This window comes from Rattus norvegicus, chromosome 1 (genome assembly GCF_036323735.1).
Source record: "Rattus norvegicus strain BN/NHsdMcwi chromosome 1, GRCr8, whole genome shotgun sequence".
In the NCBI taxonomy this organism is placed as follows: Eukaryota; Metazoa; Chordata; class Mammalia; order Rodentia; family Muridae; genus Rattus; species Rattus norvegicus.
In genome coordinates this window covers 194,646,778-194,664,771 of record NC_086019.1, presented here as the reverse complement: position 1 = coordinate 194,664,771, position 17,994 = coordinate 194,646,778, and the positions used below count along the sequence as shown (strand labels likewise).

Sequence of the window (17,994 nt, the reverse complement as noted above, 5' to 3'; positions counted from 1 at the left end):
GCTCCCTCACTTTCCGAATCCCAGGAAGATTCAATTTAATTAAAGGTACACTGAGTAACAATTGTATTACTGTAAGGGTTCTTGCCATTAGGTTGTGAAGGAAGTTACCAGAGGGTAGGGAAGACGGCCTCAGAACTGTGGTCCTGACAGCTCACAGCTGTCATGGATACCCTTAGACTTTAGCTTTACTGTTCCTCCTCAAAAATGCCAAGGAGAATTTTCCAGGGTCACCCAGTGACAACATCCCCCGTTTAGAAGTCTGGGCAGCCTGCTTATCACCAGCATGTCCCCAAAGGACCATGGGCAGCTCCCTCCTCTCTTCCCCTCTGCTCCATAGCCACACCCTTCCAGCCCTGACCAGTTCCCATTAGCAGAAGGCACCAAACAAATGACTCAACAGCCCAATTAAGAATGGAGCCTCCCTCCCACCGTAGCCAGTTCTTGGCTCATCCATGACTGAGATAGTCAGGCCCCAGCAGGGAAGCTGAGTGACTCACTATACCACACAGGAGTACCATAACACCCCCTGGCCCCTCCCTTCTCTCCAATATCCTCTTTGGTTCCTCCCCCTCCCCCCAATCATCCTCTTGATCCTCCTCCTCCTCCCCCTCCTCCTCTTCCTCTTCTTCATCTTCCCCCTTCCCCTCCCCTTCCTCCCCCCAGGCTGGACACTGACACCGGAAGTCAGGACTGTGAGATTTTCCTGCTCTCAGAGGCTCAGGACCCCTGATCACCTCTTCCGCTGAGTCACCTCCTTCTTCCGGATTCAGTCCTCTCTGTCCAGCCACCTCTGTGGCCCAGGCCTTCCTCATCTTAGAGCAGAACTCCTGGGGTATCCAGGAGTGTATACCTCAGGGTTTGTCCCCCTAGGTTCAAGTTCCCTCAGCCACCAAAGGCCCAGCTCAAGTCTGGTCAGGATGTAACCTCACCTGAAACTCTCTTCAATTCCTCAGGAGCCACACACAGGCCCACCTCTACAGCTCCCTGCTCCACACAGCAGATGAATCCTGGAGTGCCCCAAGCAGTACCATGGCTTATTTATACAGCCCTCCATCTGGAGGGGACCTTGAGTCCTCACCTGAAAGGGAGATAGTGGCTACCAGGCCCCCTGAACGTCTGGTAGTTTGCTGGAAGTGTGCTCTACTCTTCTGCTAGACTAGGATCCCTGAGGAGGCAAGAGTCTCTGCCATCACAAGTGGGGCACACTCAAGAACATTCCACAAGCAGCAGGCCCTTCCATCCCTCACCTGGCAGCACAACCTCTTGGGCCACTGAATGTGGGACAAGTGTTCTGTGTTCTGGGAATGCCAGACCTAAGTGACAAGGCAGAGCAGGCCATGGAGTCTACACGCAAAATGGATATAACTAAGGGCAGGGTAAACAGCCGGCCATGTTCTTTTTTTTTTTAAATATTTTTTTTATTAATTTTTACTTATATGAGTAGAGTGTAGCTGTTTTGAGATGCACCAGAAGAGGGCACCAGATCCCATTACAGATGGTTGTGAGCCACCATGTGGTTGCTGGGATTTGAACTCAGGACCTCTGGAAGAGCAGTCAGTGCTCTTAACCGCTGAGCCATCTCTCTAGCTCCAGCCGGCCATGTTCTAACAAGCGCCAGGAATTCGAGAAGCAGCCAGTCACAGGGCCTTCTCAGTGCGGCACTGTGACTGAGTTCTTAAGTCATACCCAGAGAACCTGCCCTGGGCCCAGATCTGAAATGGACCTTAAGTGCACTCCCTGCTCCCTCCCGCTTCCTGAGAGAACACTGGCTGCTGTAGCAGACACAGGAAGGCGGTAGGAGTTCCTGCTCAACAGCCTTGGCCAGCTCCTGTCTCTGCTTGGCCCCATGTGACCAGTGATGACCATCTTAAAGACATTATTCTCAGGAAGGCAGCACTTTATAGCCGACAGTTTCCGCCCAGGACCGCTCCCAGCCTGCGCTGGGTACCCCTGGTGTGTCTGCCAAATCTGGCACAAGGAGGGCAGAGCCCTTCAAAACGGACTCGATTCCATGTCCACCTTCTCGTGTAGCCTTCAGAGTAGTCCCACTGTCCTCTGTAAAGGTAGACAGAGAAGGCATGCAAAGTCCCCCTGGTTAAAAATATCCATGATCCTTTCTTCCCACGTAAGGGTTTAGTCCATGTTTTCCAAACCATAGGACAGTAAAAAGGAAGCCAAACTCATATTCATGCAGTGTTCCTAATTTTGGAAGATAAAGGGAAAAAAAACTAATTTAAACTTGTTTTCTTTTTTAAAGAATTGAACTGACAGATAGGGAAGACACAAACCACCACAATTTAGCAGCCAGCCGGGATTTATCATCAATCAAGACAGTGTTAAGCCTGGCTGGACAGGACCTCTGACCATCTAGGACCACTACCTGCAGGTCAGTTTGCTCTCCTGAACTGGCACTTTGCCAAGGTCCTGTGCAGCCACCGGTCCCTTTAGCGACTGGGCAGCAGGGTCAACCCACCCATAACAGAGAACTCAGCTGAGTGGCTGGCATGCAGACCCACAGCCAGACTGTCCAGCTACAAAAAGAGCCATTCCCCAACAGCTATCCTTTGATTCCGTTCCGGGCTTTCGAGTCCTTCTTGGCAGAGTTCCCACTGAACTGATAGCAAATTTCATTTCAGACATCAGCTGGGGCTGCCACATTAAGCCCCTGTCCCAAGACAAAGACCAGAGTGACTCTGGCTGTCACAAGAGGATGATAACGGCCCCCAAGGTGCAAGCTGAACACATCCTGGCCTATTGGGCCAGATGGCCATCTTATCTCCCGTTTCACAGCACCGTCTGGAACGCATTTAGCACACAGCCTTCCCTTACAGGCTCTTGATGTTTTTCATCCTCAAATCCCCAAGTGCACACGCAATCACTCACGTAACACGGCAGGCCCTGGGCCACAGACTCGGTTCAGAGGGAAAGTGAGGAACGAGCTGCAGAAAAGTGCTCTAAAATTTCTGCTGTGGCAAACACTGGACAGTCTGCCTGCGGTGTGAACTGTGAGGATCAGGGAGCATGGTTCTGAGCTGCAACCTCCGGAAAGGTCCAAAGGCCAACCCAAGAGGTGCTAAGAAAGGCCACATATCCAGATATTTCCGGTCACTAATGAGACCTACTCACGCATGGGCACCAGTCCCCGGGCTGTTGAGTGCGAAAACATCACCATCATGTTGATCAGCAGATTTCGGGACAGCGGAGAGTGGGGAGAGGGCAAGAGAATGGCGGGTCAATTCCTTCCCTTGGTTTTACCTACTCTCCCTGCCCACAGCTAAGTCTGCACCCGAGAATTAAGGACAGTATCCTTATGCTTGGCCTGAGCAGGACTTCGGCAGGAAAAAAAAAAGTAACTAGGAGAAAGTCATCAATAACATCATCCCCACATGACAAGAGAGGGGTTGATGTCACTAGCAGCTCAGTGGGGTTCCCGTTCATATGTTTCCTTATATGCCCTGAATACATGATGAACATACAAATAGATAGATACAGGGGAGTTGGAGAAATGGCTCAGCGGTTAAGAGCACCGATTGCTCTTCCAGAGGTCCTGAGTTCAATTCCCAGCAACTACACGGCAGCTCACGACCATCTGTAATGGATCTGAGGCCCTCCTTCTACTGGTCTATCTGCAGGTGTACAGGCAGATAGAGCACTGGTATACATGAATAAATAAATCCTTAAAAGAAAATAGATACAGAAAAAGGCTGGTCTTTGACGTCAAGGACATGGTACATGAAACCCAAAGGCACCTGCACAGATTAAACAGCGCACAAATCTCAAAATACCAAACGAGAACAGCACCGCTTTTCAGTATGAGCCATTCAGGATTGTCAGTGTTTGAACTGCCAATACCGGACCTCGTGATCTGGTGGTCACCTGCTGGTAACACAAAGGTTCCAAATAAACAAGGGAACCTCACTCAGTGCAGTAGGCACAGAGCACACAGCCCTGGGAGGCCAAGGAGCTGTTCACGGAATTCTGTCCTTCGGGCTGGAGAATTCCTTTCCACATTAGAAAACGACTCACCCACTTTATGATCCAGTTGTTGTGACTCCCTGGTTGTTACATAAAGACTCAGCTAACTTTTTGGGAGACATTCGAATCTGCTCAAAGACAAAGAGCTCTATTGTGCAAACCAATAAGAACAAAACCCCTGCAAGATTTGGGAACAAAGGGAAAACAGAAGCAGGAATCCTGGGTTTCCACAGTCTCAAAACCAAGGCCATGATGCCCACCAGTGGCACAATTCCCCCAGGGTCATGACTCTTTTGACAGAAGTCACGGGTAGCTTCAGCAACCAATTGCTGGCCCAGGAGTCTGTAGTCCTGAGTTCCTGTGCCCAGGACAAGACTGCCTCTACCTAGTGTGCACTACACATGGACCCCAGAACAGCGGCAGGAACACCCCTGGGGACTAGAACCATCTAGATTCTTAAGTAGAAACTTGAGTGGCACAGCCGTCGGACTCTCACCAGCTGCTCTGCTGCACCCTAAAGTCTGGCATGAAGCAGGTGGAGACCCCCCAGGATCCAAGGAGAGACCACCTGCTTGGATGCCAGACCGAGAAGAGCCAGGAGTCAAGTGGTTCCTGACGTGACCTTAATACCCTGCCCCACTGCTCACAAGTGACTGCACTGAAAGGATTCTCTAGAAAAACCATTCTGGCTTTTCTTTTCCTTTTTGGGTAAAAATACAGAACAGACAGGAATACAAATGGCTGTGGACAATCTAGTCATTTGTAAAGTGTTCTAGAGAACTTGGGCCCACTCAGACATGTCAAAGCAGAACTGAAACCAAAGAGAACAAGTATGGCATCCACAGAGAGGACATGAAGAAGTGGCTTTCTTTTCATCTTTGGAATCCCTTAGAGAGTGGGACAGCTCCCTTCCTGGGAAGAGCACACAAGAAATTCTCCTTTGACCCCAGAGCATCAGCAGGCAGGGGAGGGGCCAGTCTCTTCTCTCCCTCTTTTTTAAAATCTTTAAGACTGCTTCATACAGGCCTAAACTTTCAACGTAGCTGACCTCCTGCTCTGCTGGGATCTCAGGCATGAGTCGCTGCACCTGGTTCCATTTTCTCTAAAAATCCTTTTTACTTTTCCTTAAGAAGTTTTATTACGTGTGTGTGTGCACGCACACACACAAGCACATGTACACAATGTATACATGTTGTGAGTATAGAGGTCAGAGAACAACTTGTAGGGGCCAAATTTTCGTCCTCCACCATGAAGGTCATAGGGAATTGAAAGGCCATTGGGCCCACTTTTATCCACCGAGCCATCTTGCTGGACCCTTCAACATCTTTTTAAAAACACTTAAAATGGGGTTGGGGATTTGGCTCAGTGGTAGAGCGCTTGCCTAGCAAGCGCAAGGCCCTGGGTTCGATCCCCAGCTCCGAAAAAAAGAATAGAAAAAAAAAAAAAAAACACTTAAAATTTAGCTTGAATTGGACAGGTGGCTCAGCAGTTAAGAGTGCTTGACCCCCTGGCAGAGGACTTGAGAGTTCAGTTCCCAGCATCCCTGCCAGGTGGCTGACAACTTCCTGTAATGCCAGCTCTAGGAGATCCAAATCTCTCTTTCGGTGTCTAAGGGCACCTGTATACACACAGCATATGCACAGATACATATATATTTTTTTAATAAAAAAATCTTTAAAAAAACATTTTTAAGCTGAGTGTGGTGGTGCATTCCTTTAATCTTAGCGCTCAGGAGACAGAGGTGGTTTGATCTCTGAATTTAAGGACAGCCCTGATGGACCTCCAGGGCTCCATGGTGAGATCTTGTCTCGAAAAGGAGAAATACTTTTTAAAGAGTTTTTCATTTCAGATTGTTGTGCAGCCATCTCCTCAAAAATAAAACCATTGTAGCAAGGATGTTCTAAAGCACTGGCTCTCAACCCATGGGTCAAGACCCCTTTGAGGGATCAAATGTCCCTTTCACAGGGGTCACATGTCAGGTGTCCTGCATATCAGATATTACATTATGATACCTAACAGTAATAAAACCACAGCTATGAGGTACCAACCAAAACAATTTTATAGTTAGGGGTCAACACAATATGAGGAGCCGTATTGAAGGGTCATAGCATTAGGGGGTTGAGAACTACTGCCCTAGATGAAACATCCCATCCTGCAGGAAATAGATAATTCAAAAGGTTCAGAAGTCCCTGAAACTGAGCAGATTCCTCAAGTATCTGTATGCAGCAAGGACAGCAGAAAGATGCCCAGACAGGCTGAGCTGCCCAGAAGAGCGTTGGGTAAGCCCATCCCATCTGCAGGCTGTAGTATGCTCCAAGTTTCTAGCTTTCGTGAGGTGTCACCCAGACTGGGCTGCTTTGCTGATGCAGCTGTCTCTGAGTCATTTCTACTCCTGTAACCCCTCACCCATTCCCTGATGTAACCTCAGTAAATTCAGTGATTCACCAACCTGGACTTGGGCCGTTCCACTTTGCTCTGTCACTGATACCCTGACCAGGAGAGTAAATGTGCTCACTTCTCTCTGAGAACAGTGGTGCACAACAAGTTGGACAAACAGCAAGCCTTGTTTCTGCAGGAAGACAGACTAAGCTCTCTACACCATTTCTTCCATTCTGTCTGTCCTTCCCGGAGCAAGGAGGGGCAGAGGGTCACTTTTGAGGTTAAAGCTACTACCACACCCGCTAGGACACACTTCTTAGCCACTCCAACAGCTGAGCAGAGGTTAGTCCATTGGTTGCTTGTCATTCACAGCAGTGTTCTACGAAGCCCACAAACATGAGATAACCAAGACTGAACCATCCCGGGGGCGATGAGGGGAGATGCTCTCTTCCTGAGAGCCTCTGGGCAGACACTGATGAGTCACTCTATCAAAACACAACCTTGTGTGTGTGTGTGTGTGTGTGTGTGTGTGTGTGTGTGTGTGTGTACTTCTATTTAAAAGCATCCTAGGTCACACTCTGATCTACTATCCCCCTTCTCATACAGCAGCATTAACTCCTGCCAGACAGAACAAAGCCCCAGGAACGCCCATATTTTCTTCACCGAGCCCACTCAGGCCTCCGAGTACTTCAACATTGCATATAGGGGTTGCTCTAAACAACAAGATCACCAACAAGAGCACAGAGGGTTTCAAATATGCCACAAAAAGTCACATGTTCGGGCTGGAGAGATGGCTCAGAGGTTAAGAACGCTGACTGCTCTTCCAGAGGTCCGGAGTTCAGTTCCCAGCAACTACATGGTGGCTCACAACCATCTGTAATGGGATCTGATGTCCTCTACTGGCCTGCAGGCAGAACTCTGTGTACATAATAAATACATTTTTAAAAAAAGAGGTCACATGTTCACAGCATGAGAGAGGACCGTGAACTGCTGAAAACACCCATGTTGGGTGACTCCCAGTTTCATTGCTCTGAAGACAGGACTGAGAAGGAACCATCAGTATTGACTCTGGAGTTATCAATCACAATTTGACTCCAGAGGAGAGTCAAATTCACAAACACTGACTAAATAATGAGTTGACTATATATATTTTTTTGTTGTTGTTCTTTTTTTTTGGAGCTGGGGACCGAACCCAGGGCCTTGCGCTTCCTAGGCAAGCGCTCTACCACTGAGCTAAATCCCCAACCCCAACTATATTTTATGACAATAGTTTATCATGTTGGATGACCAAAGTGGAACCAACCAATGGCTGGATGTTCCTATTGTAACTGTCTCTTACCCACCAACCTAGCCATGATCTCCTCCTGCACCAACGTTCATGCTCCCGCTGGCTTCTCTTTAGTTGAATGTTTCCCTGCTCTTTGGCTCCTGTCAGCTCCCTGCCCGGGTTCCAGCTGTCCTTCCTCTGAGAGATAAAACCAGGAAGCTGGCCTAGTCATCGGCACCATTCTTACCCCCACGCCTTCCTGCATCCATGGTTACTCACAGTCAACATTGGAAGTGACATCTGCCAGGAATGGGGCTAGGAGCATGGCTGTGCAGCAGAACACACCTGTTTCAACATGGCTGACGTATGGTCTGAGCCTGTTAACATTTCTGCAATCTTGGTCTGTACTCTAGTGAGATGCAGTTGGAACATTACCCTATCGTCCGTGGCTTTTGAGGGGATCCATAGATCCACTCAGAATGGCACACACAGCCATCCTACTGTGTCCTAGGCGAAAAGAGGTCTGGGACAAGCCGTTTAAAAGGATTGTCCTTGGACAGAGACGGGGCCTCAGAAGAACAGATCACACCCCCTGATGCACTTCAGTTCCCCTGTATGACATCTAACCATGCACTTTGTTCATCTTCTGACCAAGGTGTCTGCATATCTGCCTTGCCCCAACTGTAATACAGAAACACCAAAAGAGTAAATAAAACTCCTTTCCTGGCTTCACTCAGGTTGGTATTCGTACCCATGGCTCTAGCTAGTAGATCCTGGACCTTCCTAAAACTCTGGGGGTCAGCAAGTTGGAGCATCACTGAGATAGGAAAGCAGAGAGGCAGGGAGAAGGGTGACAATGCTCCTCACGGGTACCTTCTATATACCTCGAGTTCAATGTATATGTAATTAAGGACCTCAGCCGACTCCCGTCATCAGGAGAACATTGAAATCCCAGGCCAATGCTCACCTGCCGGGATATCTCTGGTTCTGTTTCTCTCCCCCTTCTAGTGTTCCTGCACCAAGCAGATTCCCCAGTGAAAGGGCTTCCCCTACGTGGCCAGCTACCTGCCTATCACCAGTACCCTGAGAGATGCAGCCAGGGAGGGGTTAGTACACGTATGACACAGGTAAGTAGACAGTGGGTTTCCTGGTCCTCTCCTCCAGTCGTTGACACATCACAACATCCCCCTGGCTCCATTCCATGCAAGAGTCATGAAGACAAGTGGACTCTGGTGCAGGGAAGTCTGATTAGAGACTTCTGGAAAGGGCAGTGACACAGAGGGAGGCGGCAGCTGAGTTTAGAGGAAAGCTCCTGAGAGGAAGAGACCCCAGGTACAAGCTCCAGGATGCAAGTCCTGCTTACCTAGCTTTCCCCAGTGCTATACAAGATCTGGCAAAACGCAACTGCTCTCCTAATATAAATTAAAATATGTACAGTCAGAGACTATGACAGCGAATAGCATCAACATGACAGGATCTAGAACCACCTAGGAGACAAGTCTCTGGGCATGTCTGGAAGGGGGAAGAGCCACCCTAACTGTGGGTGGTCCTGCCCCAGTAGAGAAAGAAGCAGAGCTCCAGAATTCTTCTATTTCTGCTTCCCCCATAGAACCAGCTGTTTTATGGTCCCATTGCTCTACTACCTTCCCTGTACCCTCAAACTGTGAGCCAAAGTAAGCCCTTTGTCCTGTGAGTTGCTTTTATCAGGTATCCATCAAAGCAACAAGAAATGTAACCACTGCAGAGTGTTAATATGACTGTGCACTTTGTAATTACTTATATAGAGAGGTAAGTATGTGTGCCTGTGTGCGTGTGTGTGTGTGTATGTGTTTGCATGTGCATGTGAGTGTGTGTATGAGTGAGTGTGTGTGAGTGTGTGCATCTGCATGTGAGTGTGTGTGTGCATCTGCATGTGAGTGTGTGTGAGTGTGTAAGTGTGTGTGTGTGTAAGCATGTGTGTGTGTGTGTGTGTGTGTGTTTACCAAGTCTCAAGGCCACTACAGACCAAGTCTGGTCTAAATGCAAATGCTGCAGGCAAAAGAGAAATGAAGCAGATTCCAGGCCAAGGACTAAGTAGCAAAAAACTGGGGTATGAAGGGCAAGGAGAAAGGGATTGCAGGAGGCAGCAGGACAGGAGGTGGGGCTGAGGGCTGGTTCCTGGGAGCTGAGGAACCTGGCTCCTCTTCCCGGCACTGCTGACTCCTCCATCCTCTGATCAGCACCCAAAGACATAAAAAAACAAGAGGCTGGCTCAGCTGGTGTCCCAGGCAGCCGCAGGTGCCTAGCTCCCTACACCATGTCCCAAAACAGCATGTGCACTCTCTCTGGTGGGCTTCCAGGGTCCTGTCAGAGTATAACTAATGACACAAGAGGCTAAGCCCTGGCACATACCCGCTGTGCTTAGAACAGGTGTACAGACACTTCGAGAAGTGAGTGGGTGTACGGGATGAGGGAAGAGGAGAAACACCCATGGAGCCTCAGCCGGCCCCAGCCATGTTTCTACTGTACCTCTGGACTGTCAGATGTGTAGAGACTGAGCTGACAGTAACACCATAGCGGGAAGAATCAGCTAAGGGTGGGTGTCCCAGGTCTTCGGGAGCAGCTGACTGGATGACATCATTGGTTCCAGGGATGCTATAGAAATTTTAAAAAAAGGTGGGGGGGGGGACCTCAAGTAACTCAGAAAGTTCCCAGAAGATGTAAATTCGTCTTAACATCTGGCTCTGGGCAGGGCTCACACTCCCTTTCTGTAGCAGGAAGGTGATGTCTGTGCTTCATACAGATGGACCATAGACAGTGCTGGTCCAGGAAGTGAGGGAGCTCTATCCCTGGCTTCCAACAAGTAAGACAGAAACCAGTAGGAGGAGGTTAGCATTTACAGATGCTGTCAGAAACAGGAGTCAAGCAACCCCTCTGGGATGCCGCAGTGTTTTGGTTTATCGCCACTTAGAAACAAAGGCACAGACAGGTGGAGTAACTCAAGCCTGACCTCAGCAGCCGCCCTTCCCCATCACCACACCAGGCTGGGCAGGTGGAGGAGTAAGAGAGCAGTAAACGGCCAACAGTGAAGACAGCCATGGCTATATTGGAAAGTCATGATTAGGAAGGAGCTGGACGTTCTGCAGAACAGCAAAAGGTCACTGTCATTGGAGCGTGGACAAAGGAGGGGAGAAAGGGACAGGAGGCAGATCGCAAGACCAGGTGGACAAACAAGGACTTGGCTTTCAGCCAAAGGACTAATCTGAGGCTTCTGAATGTTCAGCCACCAATCAGGGCCCTTGGCATGTGCAAGAGTGAGAGTGGGAGGGTCCAGGGAATTCTCTGAAACTACATTCTAGATACTAGCGAACAGTCCATATGTACATCCGTGCGTCACTATTCTCTATGGGTCCCACCCGCCATTCCAATTCCTCTGGGGCAGATGCTAGTGCCCCATGGCTACACACAAGCGTCAGAGAGGTCATAGAGGAAGAGAAAAAAGGGAGCCAGCTTGGAGGGAGAGGAATGGCCAGGATGCTAGAGAGCTTTGGTGGGTTACAACTTGGAGACTCCTAAATTATGGACATGATCAACTTTCTAAATATTAAGAAGTTAGAGAAGAAAAACAGCCTGGGAGTTTTGGCAGCACACGCAAAACGTCATAGAAGACTCTGCTTCCTTTGACACATCATGGTCTTCCCAAGATGCTATTTTAAGAGATGATAACGGCTGAGAGCAAGGAGATTGTGGTCACAGCAGCAGAAGCAACCAGAGGTGGCCAAAATGCCCAACAGTGGGATCAGTCTACCAGAGAAGGCACAGCCACAAAAATTCCTTTACCACGGTTTAATAGTGGTAGACCTTTACGTATCTAGGTGGAAATATTACCGTTGTTAACTGAAAACAGGAAAAGTAAACTACAGCCTCATGATTGAGCTTTGCATGTCTGTGTGCAGCAAGGCACATAACAAGTCTGAACGAGCCAGCAAGCAAGGTAGAGTCTATGCCGAGGTGTTAGCAATACAATTCTTTCTCTCAAGTTCAGTGTCTTAACCTTGGTCACAGATTTGATACCCTTTTCTAATCTTTCTTTCTTTACATCCCAAATGCTCCCCCTGTTTTCCAGTTCCTTCAAAGAACATTTAATCATAATTGTTATCCATCTTATGTGCGTGTGTGCACACACATGCAGTGAGAACACAGCTTGCAGTGTGGGGCCTGGGGATGGACTGGTCATTAGGCTTGGCAGCAGCTGCCTTCTGCAGCTGAGCCATCCCATGGGCCCTGTTCTCTGGATCCATGCTGAGAGAATGCCACTAGTATAATCAATGTAGATAAGAAGATATACTTAAGAAAGATTTTAAATGTCAGAGAATAACTTTGCTCCTTGTCTTACTGTTTTATGACATGGGTACCATCGGACCTACACGACTCCTGGGGTTCATGGCGTCCTCTCTGAGGACTTGCCCACCTCTTTCTGAGGCAGAAACACACCCACATTCATTCATTAGGCATCACCAGAGAAAATGAAGGACCAAGAGAGAAGATTCCAAAAACAGACATCCACCCACACAGATGGTGGCATGACATTTTTCAAAGAATACTGACACTTCCCTAAGTTTTCTCAACATAAATATCTTCTGGATGACATCGTCACTAATATCCTCATCGGCTCTGACATTAGTGAGCAAATATGCTATTACACTCACAGAGTTAACTGCCAATGCTGTCAAGAGGGTTGGAGTCCAGAGCAGCCCCACCCTGGGATCTCCGCCAGGTGACTCCTCGGGACTTCAGCTTTCCTATGTGTAAGAGTGAAGACCTGGGTTGCACCATCCCACAGGGCTCCTCAATCCAGTCACATACCTTATCCCTGCTTCCTAAGTCACCTCCCTCTTCCTTTTCTCCCTCCCCCCCCCCCCCCGGAGCTGGGGACCAAACCCAGGGCCTAGCACTTGCTAGGCAAGTGCTCTACCACTGAGCCAAATCCCCAACCCAAATGTGTGTAGCCCATGCTGGCCTCGAACTCGTGATCCTCCTGCCTCTGCCTCCTTCAGCAAATCCTACCGGTGTGCGCCACCACAACCGGCCTCCCTCTTCCTACTGTGTGCACAGCTCTCTGCTTTGATATGCTACAGACTAAAGATGTGAGAACGATGTGCCCAACAAGTGTAAACGAGCTCCCTGTAGTGGTCTAACAACCTCTTGTACAAAAAATAAAATACGATTTGAAATACACATATCTCTGCATCTACAATAAGCTGAACCAGAGGCAATAATCGCTAAATATCTGTGCATGTGTGCACATGTGCAGGTGCACTTCTACCAAATTCCTGGCTCACTTCCTGGTGATCTAGTTAAGCTTCAGACAGCTTTGGATGGAACTAAGTTGATTTCTGGACAGTTAGAGAGCTTCTTATAAAATATTTCTTCAGGGGCTGGAGAGACAGCTCAGCGGTTAAGAGCACTGGCTGCTCTTCCAGAGGACCTGGGCTCTGCTCCCAGCACCCACCTGGGTAGCTTGTAACCATCTGTAACTTCAGTTCCAGGGAATTCAATGCCCTCTTCTGGCCTCTGTAGGCCCCAGGCACCAATGTGGTATATATACATGCACACGGGAAAAGCACTTACACACATAAAACAAAAGAATAATCTAAAACCATTTCTTCAGCAGATCTCTGTGAGTTCAGTGCCAGCCTATATAATAATGAGTTCCAGGAGAGTAAAGTCTACATAAAAAGATTCTGTTTCCAAAGATTTTTTTAATTAAAAAAAAACAAACAAACAAACATTATTTCACAGACCTACTACCTGAAGCTATGAGAGCTTTTTAAATTCTACTAGCAGGAACACTTGAGTTTAGAATGACTGAAATATTTTTCAGGGAGCAAATTTTGGTTAGAGAGTTCAACCATCAGCTGCTACCACCAGCTGTTGGGCGATCCCTGCAAACCTAGGCAGCAAAAGTTAAGTGGTCACTGGAATGTGTGGGGAGCTTTTAATCAACAAGTGCTTTTCCACAAGGCTGTGACACGCCAACACAGAGACTGAGGTGGCAAGGGCCCTTGCCTCCAGGAGGAAGGTGCTCATGGTCTAGTGTGAAAGGGCCAACCTTGGGCTCCACATTCTATAGTCCATCCATGCTCCACCATGATCCCTGTGGGCACGAGCGAATCACATGGGACCATACACTCCAGGTTGACCGGCTAATCCAGAGCAAGGCAAATTCAAAATCCAAAGAACAGTGTCTCAGGTGCGATATCTTAGTGTGTTAGGCCGCTCTAACAGATGCCCAGAGGCTGATGTCCTGTAGTGCATTTTCACAATCAGTAATTAGTGTGGGAGAGCTCTATTTCTCTCAACCTTCTGGAGGCTGAGATTTCCCAATCAAAGCCGGTGGGTCTGGGGTCTAACTAGAGTCCTTCTCCAGGCTCCACTCACAGTTTGTGCCAGCTCGTCTGGCAGAAGTGGGCAGGGAACTCCTTCCTTTCATTCCCATTCATGAAACTTCACCCTCACGCCTGCCACCTCCCCAAGTCCCCACCTCCTAATGCCACCAACCACCCTTGAGCCTTCAGGTCTGTGCAGGCTAGTTTTTATGTCAGCTTGACGAGAATGTCATTTACAAATGTCATGGCTAGGAGGGAGTCCAGATGAAACATAAGACAGGGCAGCAAGGAAACCTGCAGAGCACTTTCACAGTCAGTAACTTATGTGGGAGAGCCCGGTGCATTGTGGGTAGGGCCATCCCTGGGCTGATGGTCCTCCATCTATAAAAAAGCAGCCTGAACAAACCTTGGGGAGCAGGCCAGTAACCCTTCACAGTCTCCGCATCAGCTCCTGCCTCCAGGTCCCCTCCCAGTTAGTTCTTCCTGTCATAGCTTCCCTCAAAGGACTAGAACTCAGGATATGTGAGCCAATTAACCTTGTCTTCCCAAGTTGCTTTCAGATATGGTAGTGTTTCAGCAGAGCGATAGTAACCCTAAGTAAAACAGGGTCTGGACATATGAATTTGGAGGAACACAGTCAGACCCTAACAATGGGGTACCAGAGGAACACACTGTCACAGAAATACAGGATTCTTGCAGGCCAGAGTGATCTGGCCAGGTTCTAGGAATATTCTAGGAATAGCTGAAACAAGCAAAGGGCATCACTGGGACCACGTGTGCAAAGACTCCTGCAAACTAACGACAGTTTCTCGGGCTGGAGTGCAGCTAGTGTGAGGTTGCATCCTCGGCACCACATGACCAAATAAGTTCGCTCCCTTTCTCCCTCTCTGGGTGGTTATAAAACCACTGGCTTTCCTTCTCTTCCTCAGAGGAGAAGGGTGGTGCAGAGGAGGCCGGCCAAGGACAACAAAGCGAGGCCCAGGGTCCTAAGGAAGTCGTCAGCACAGGGAGAACAGCCAAGAAACAGTAATAGCAAGATCAAAGGCAGCACAAGCCAGGCTCTCACGAGAAGAGGCTCTGCGTGTACAAAATGCAATTGGGCTGGAGGAAAAAGAAAGGAAAACAGCGTTAGGCGGTGGTCAGAGATTATCGGTTAATCTGGAATAGGGGTAGAGAGACTTGTGTGCCCGTGCATACGTGTGCATGCATGTGTGTGCCTGTGTAGAGAGAAGCACATATTCATCCTATTTCCCAGCTCCCTCTCTTGAGAAAGGTTCCGTCAAAAGGATGTAATAATAACCTCAAAGGGACTGCCATTAGCCAAACCTTGGGTTACTTGGACCTCAAAGAGGAAAATATGGGACCTAGAGAGATGGTTCAGTGGTTAAAAGCACTGGTTGTTCTTCCAGTGGACTGGGGTTCAATTCCCAGCACCCACATGGCGGCTCACAATGAGCTGTAACTCTAGTGTCTTGCGATCCAAGGGCCTCTGAGGGAACTGTGCACGCATGTGCATAGTCATACATGTGAGCAAAACACCCATACACATGAAATAAAAGCTAAAAGAAGTAACAAAAGAAAACAGTCCATCCAATTAAAGTAATGATGCCTGTATCCACGTGACAGACATGATGACAAGGAGAAAGGAAGGCCTTCTAGTGTCTGGTGTGTATGAGGAATGGTGGAAACAAAGACGCAGTCACTAAGGGCCCATCATGAAGGAGGCGAGTGCAGGCCAGGCAGGGGCGGTGGGAGGATGCTAAGGCAGGGGGCGTGGAGGCATAAAGAAGTAAAGGCAGTCTGGTCTCTATGCGTCCTCTAATACCATGTGGTCACAGAATGAAAAGGGATGGCTTTGTAGTGGAGAGGTCTGGTAGGCTCCAGCTTTGCCAGGTATTCCTGCCACCACGATGAAGGCCCAGCTTCCCCTCTGAAGATTCCCTGCTCCAAGAGAACCACTTAGTCTGCTCATAGACGGGGAGAGGCTGAGGGGCTTCCCACATCATGAAACACCTGTGCTCTTCAAGGTCCTGGGAAACTGGGTAAGATAATAAAGCAGGATTCTAGACTGAAAGAGAGTTGGTGGTGTGACACAGGGTCCAGCGTAGGACTGCAGCCTGGATCTGATGGGACACGGTCAGAGGTGGTGATGCTAAGTGGATTCTGAGGACTGGCCAGTGCTCCTCCAGTGGATGGCCGCATTGGCATCATGCCAGAGGGTGATGCTGCCGTCTAGGGGACAGGTATGCTGGAGCTCGAGAGGATTTAAGCTTTAGGTTTGGGAGGGGGCAACCTCATGCAAGTTGTTCTTGAATGACTCAGAGAGACTAGGAATAGATACATTGATAGATAGAGTGACAGAACCTACTTGGGAAAATATCAGTGGCTGGAGAATTTGGGTGAAGGGAGCGCGGGTGGGCGTTCTTTGCACTGTTCTCACGGCTTTTCTAAAATGGTGATCAATGTGCACAGCAGCAGATAAACAAGGCCTTCCAGCAGGCCCTGCACCAGCAAGGCGCCTCATCTGGCTCTGATGGGCAGCATGGGTTGTGAGGAGAGCAGGGAAGTTAAGGTGGAGAGCTGAGGCTAGGTTCTGAGAGGCCTCAGAAGGTCAGGAGATAAGGCATGAACCTGGAGTCTTGGGGCGACAAGAATGTCGATATCACCACCCGCAGGCGAGAGGCGGGACATTTCAAAAGTAACAGTCCTACTGCTGCAAAGAGTAAGAATAGGGAGGACTCTCTGGTGAGAAAGCCCCAGTAAGAGCTCTGGGACTACTTAGGAGCCAGGTAAGGCTGGATAGCATGCAAGCCACTGCAATGGGGGGTGGCTTCCAGGCGTCCACCCGGGCTGTGGGAGTGACAGAGGTGATCAGGGACCAGCTACGATCTGATCATTGAGTGATCTGGAAGCTCTAAACTACAAGCCTCACACATAAACTTTGGACTTCCCATGTCATTAGTGACTTATCTTCAACAAGGATTCTAGATTATTTATTTATCTTTAAAGGAAGTTTGGGGAACTTAAGTAAGTTTACATCATTCTGACTAATAGCGTACGCTAGGGTTCCCTGGAGTTCTGTATGTTGTTATTGGCACTGCTACTTTTTTCTTTTTAAATTGTTTTGTTTTCTTCTGAGATGGAATCTCCTGGAGTCCAGGCTGGCCTGAAACTACCCATCAGGGAGGATGACCTTACCTAGAACTCCTGATCCTCCTGCCTCCACTCCAGCATGCTGGGATTACAGGCAGGTGCTAGGGAGCCAGGTTTATGTAGCTGGGGATTAAACTGAGGGTTTTATGTGTACTAGGAGAGCACTGTACCAACTGTGCTCCATACAACCGGGTCCCTGGTTCAGAAGTATCCCTTCTTCTTTTTCCCCATATAAGCTAAGAAACTCACTTCATTTTCAAAATGCTAATCTCACCATGTTACCCAGACTAGTCCAATTCTCATGCCAAGACCTCTTATGGGACCGTGGGTGTGAGGCACAGTGTTAGCTAATGCAGAACTTGATAAACTCAAGACTAGACTCCCCAGAAACTGTTCACTGCACTGAAGGGAACCCCGGAAGGCTTCCCGCAATCACAGCTGCCAGCTCACCTCTGTTGTCTGAGTTTCAGAAGGCATGTCAGAACTCAGCAGAATGGAAACTTCTCTGATTGTGACTCTTATGCCCAAGCTGTAGGCAACCTGAGGACTAGCATGACACAGTAGGCAGAGGAAAGGTGTCATGACTCCTGGAGCCTACCCAGGGAGTGACCTTCCTACAGGACTCCTGAGTAAGCTTCTCAGGCTTGATCAAATATGTCCTCCGGGGAGTGGACAGAAGTAGACAGACCTTTGCTCTGCTTCTGTTGGTATTCACTAAAGTAGGTTCTGGGCAAGCCAGGCTGGGCTTTGTCTGGATCTAGTAGGTGAGAGTGGATCAATATGGCCTGGCATTCCTGTGGGCCAGGCACAAGGATTCCTAGACCAGCAAGATCAAGTTGCCTAAGATCAGAC

At 48.8% G+C, this 17,994-nt stretch overlaps 1 protein-coding gene across 31 annotated transcripts in view; it reads right to left on the bottom strand.

Moving 5' to 3' along the window:
• Tacc2 (transforming, acidic coiled-coil containing protein 2) overlaps positions 1–17,994 on the bottom strand; it is a 211,725-nt gene that overhangs the window by 93,381 nt on the left and 100,350 nt on the right. For 3 of the 31 annotated variants that reach the window (XM_063263617.1, NM_001004415.3, NM_001004418.3), the window contains one exon: positions 10,130–10,255. The exons of the other annotated variants lie outside the window; for them this stretch is intronic. In XM_063263617.1, coding sequence (XP_063119687.1) covers positions 10,130–10,255 — 126 coding nt within the window. The remainder of the gene's footprint in view (positions 1–10,129; positions 10,256–17,994) is intronic. 31 annotated transcript variants of the gene reach the window in all.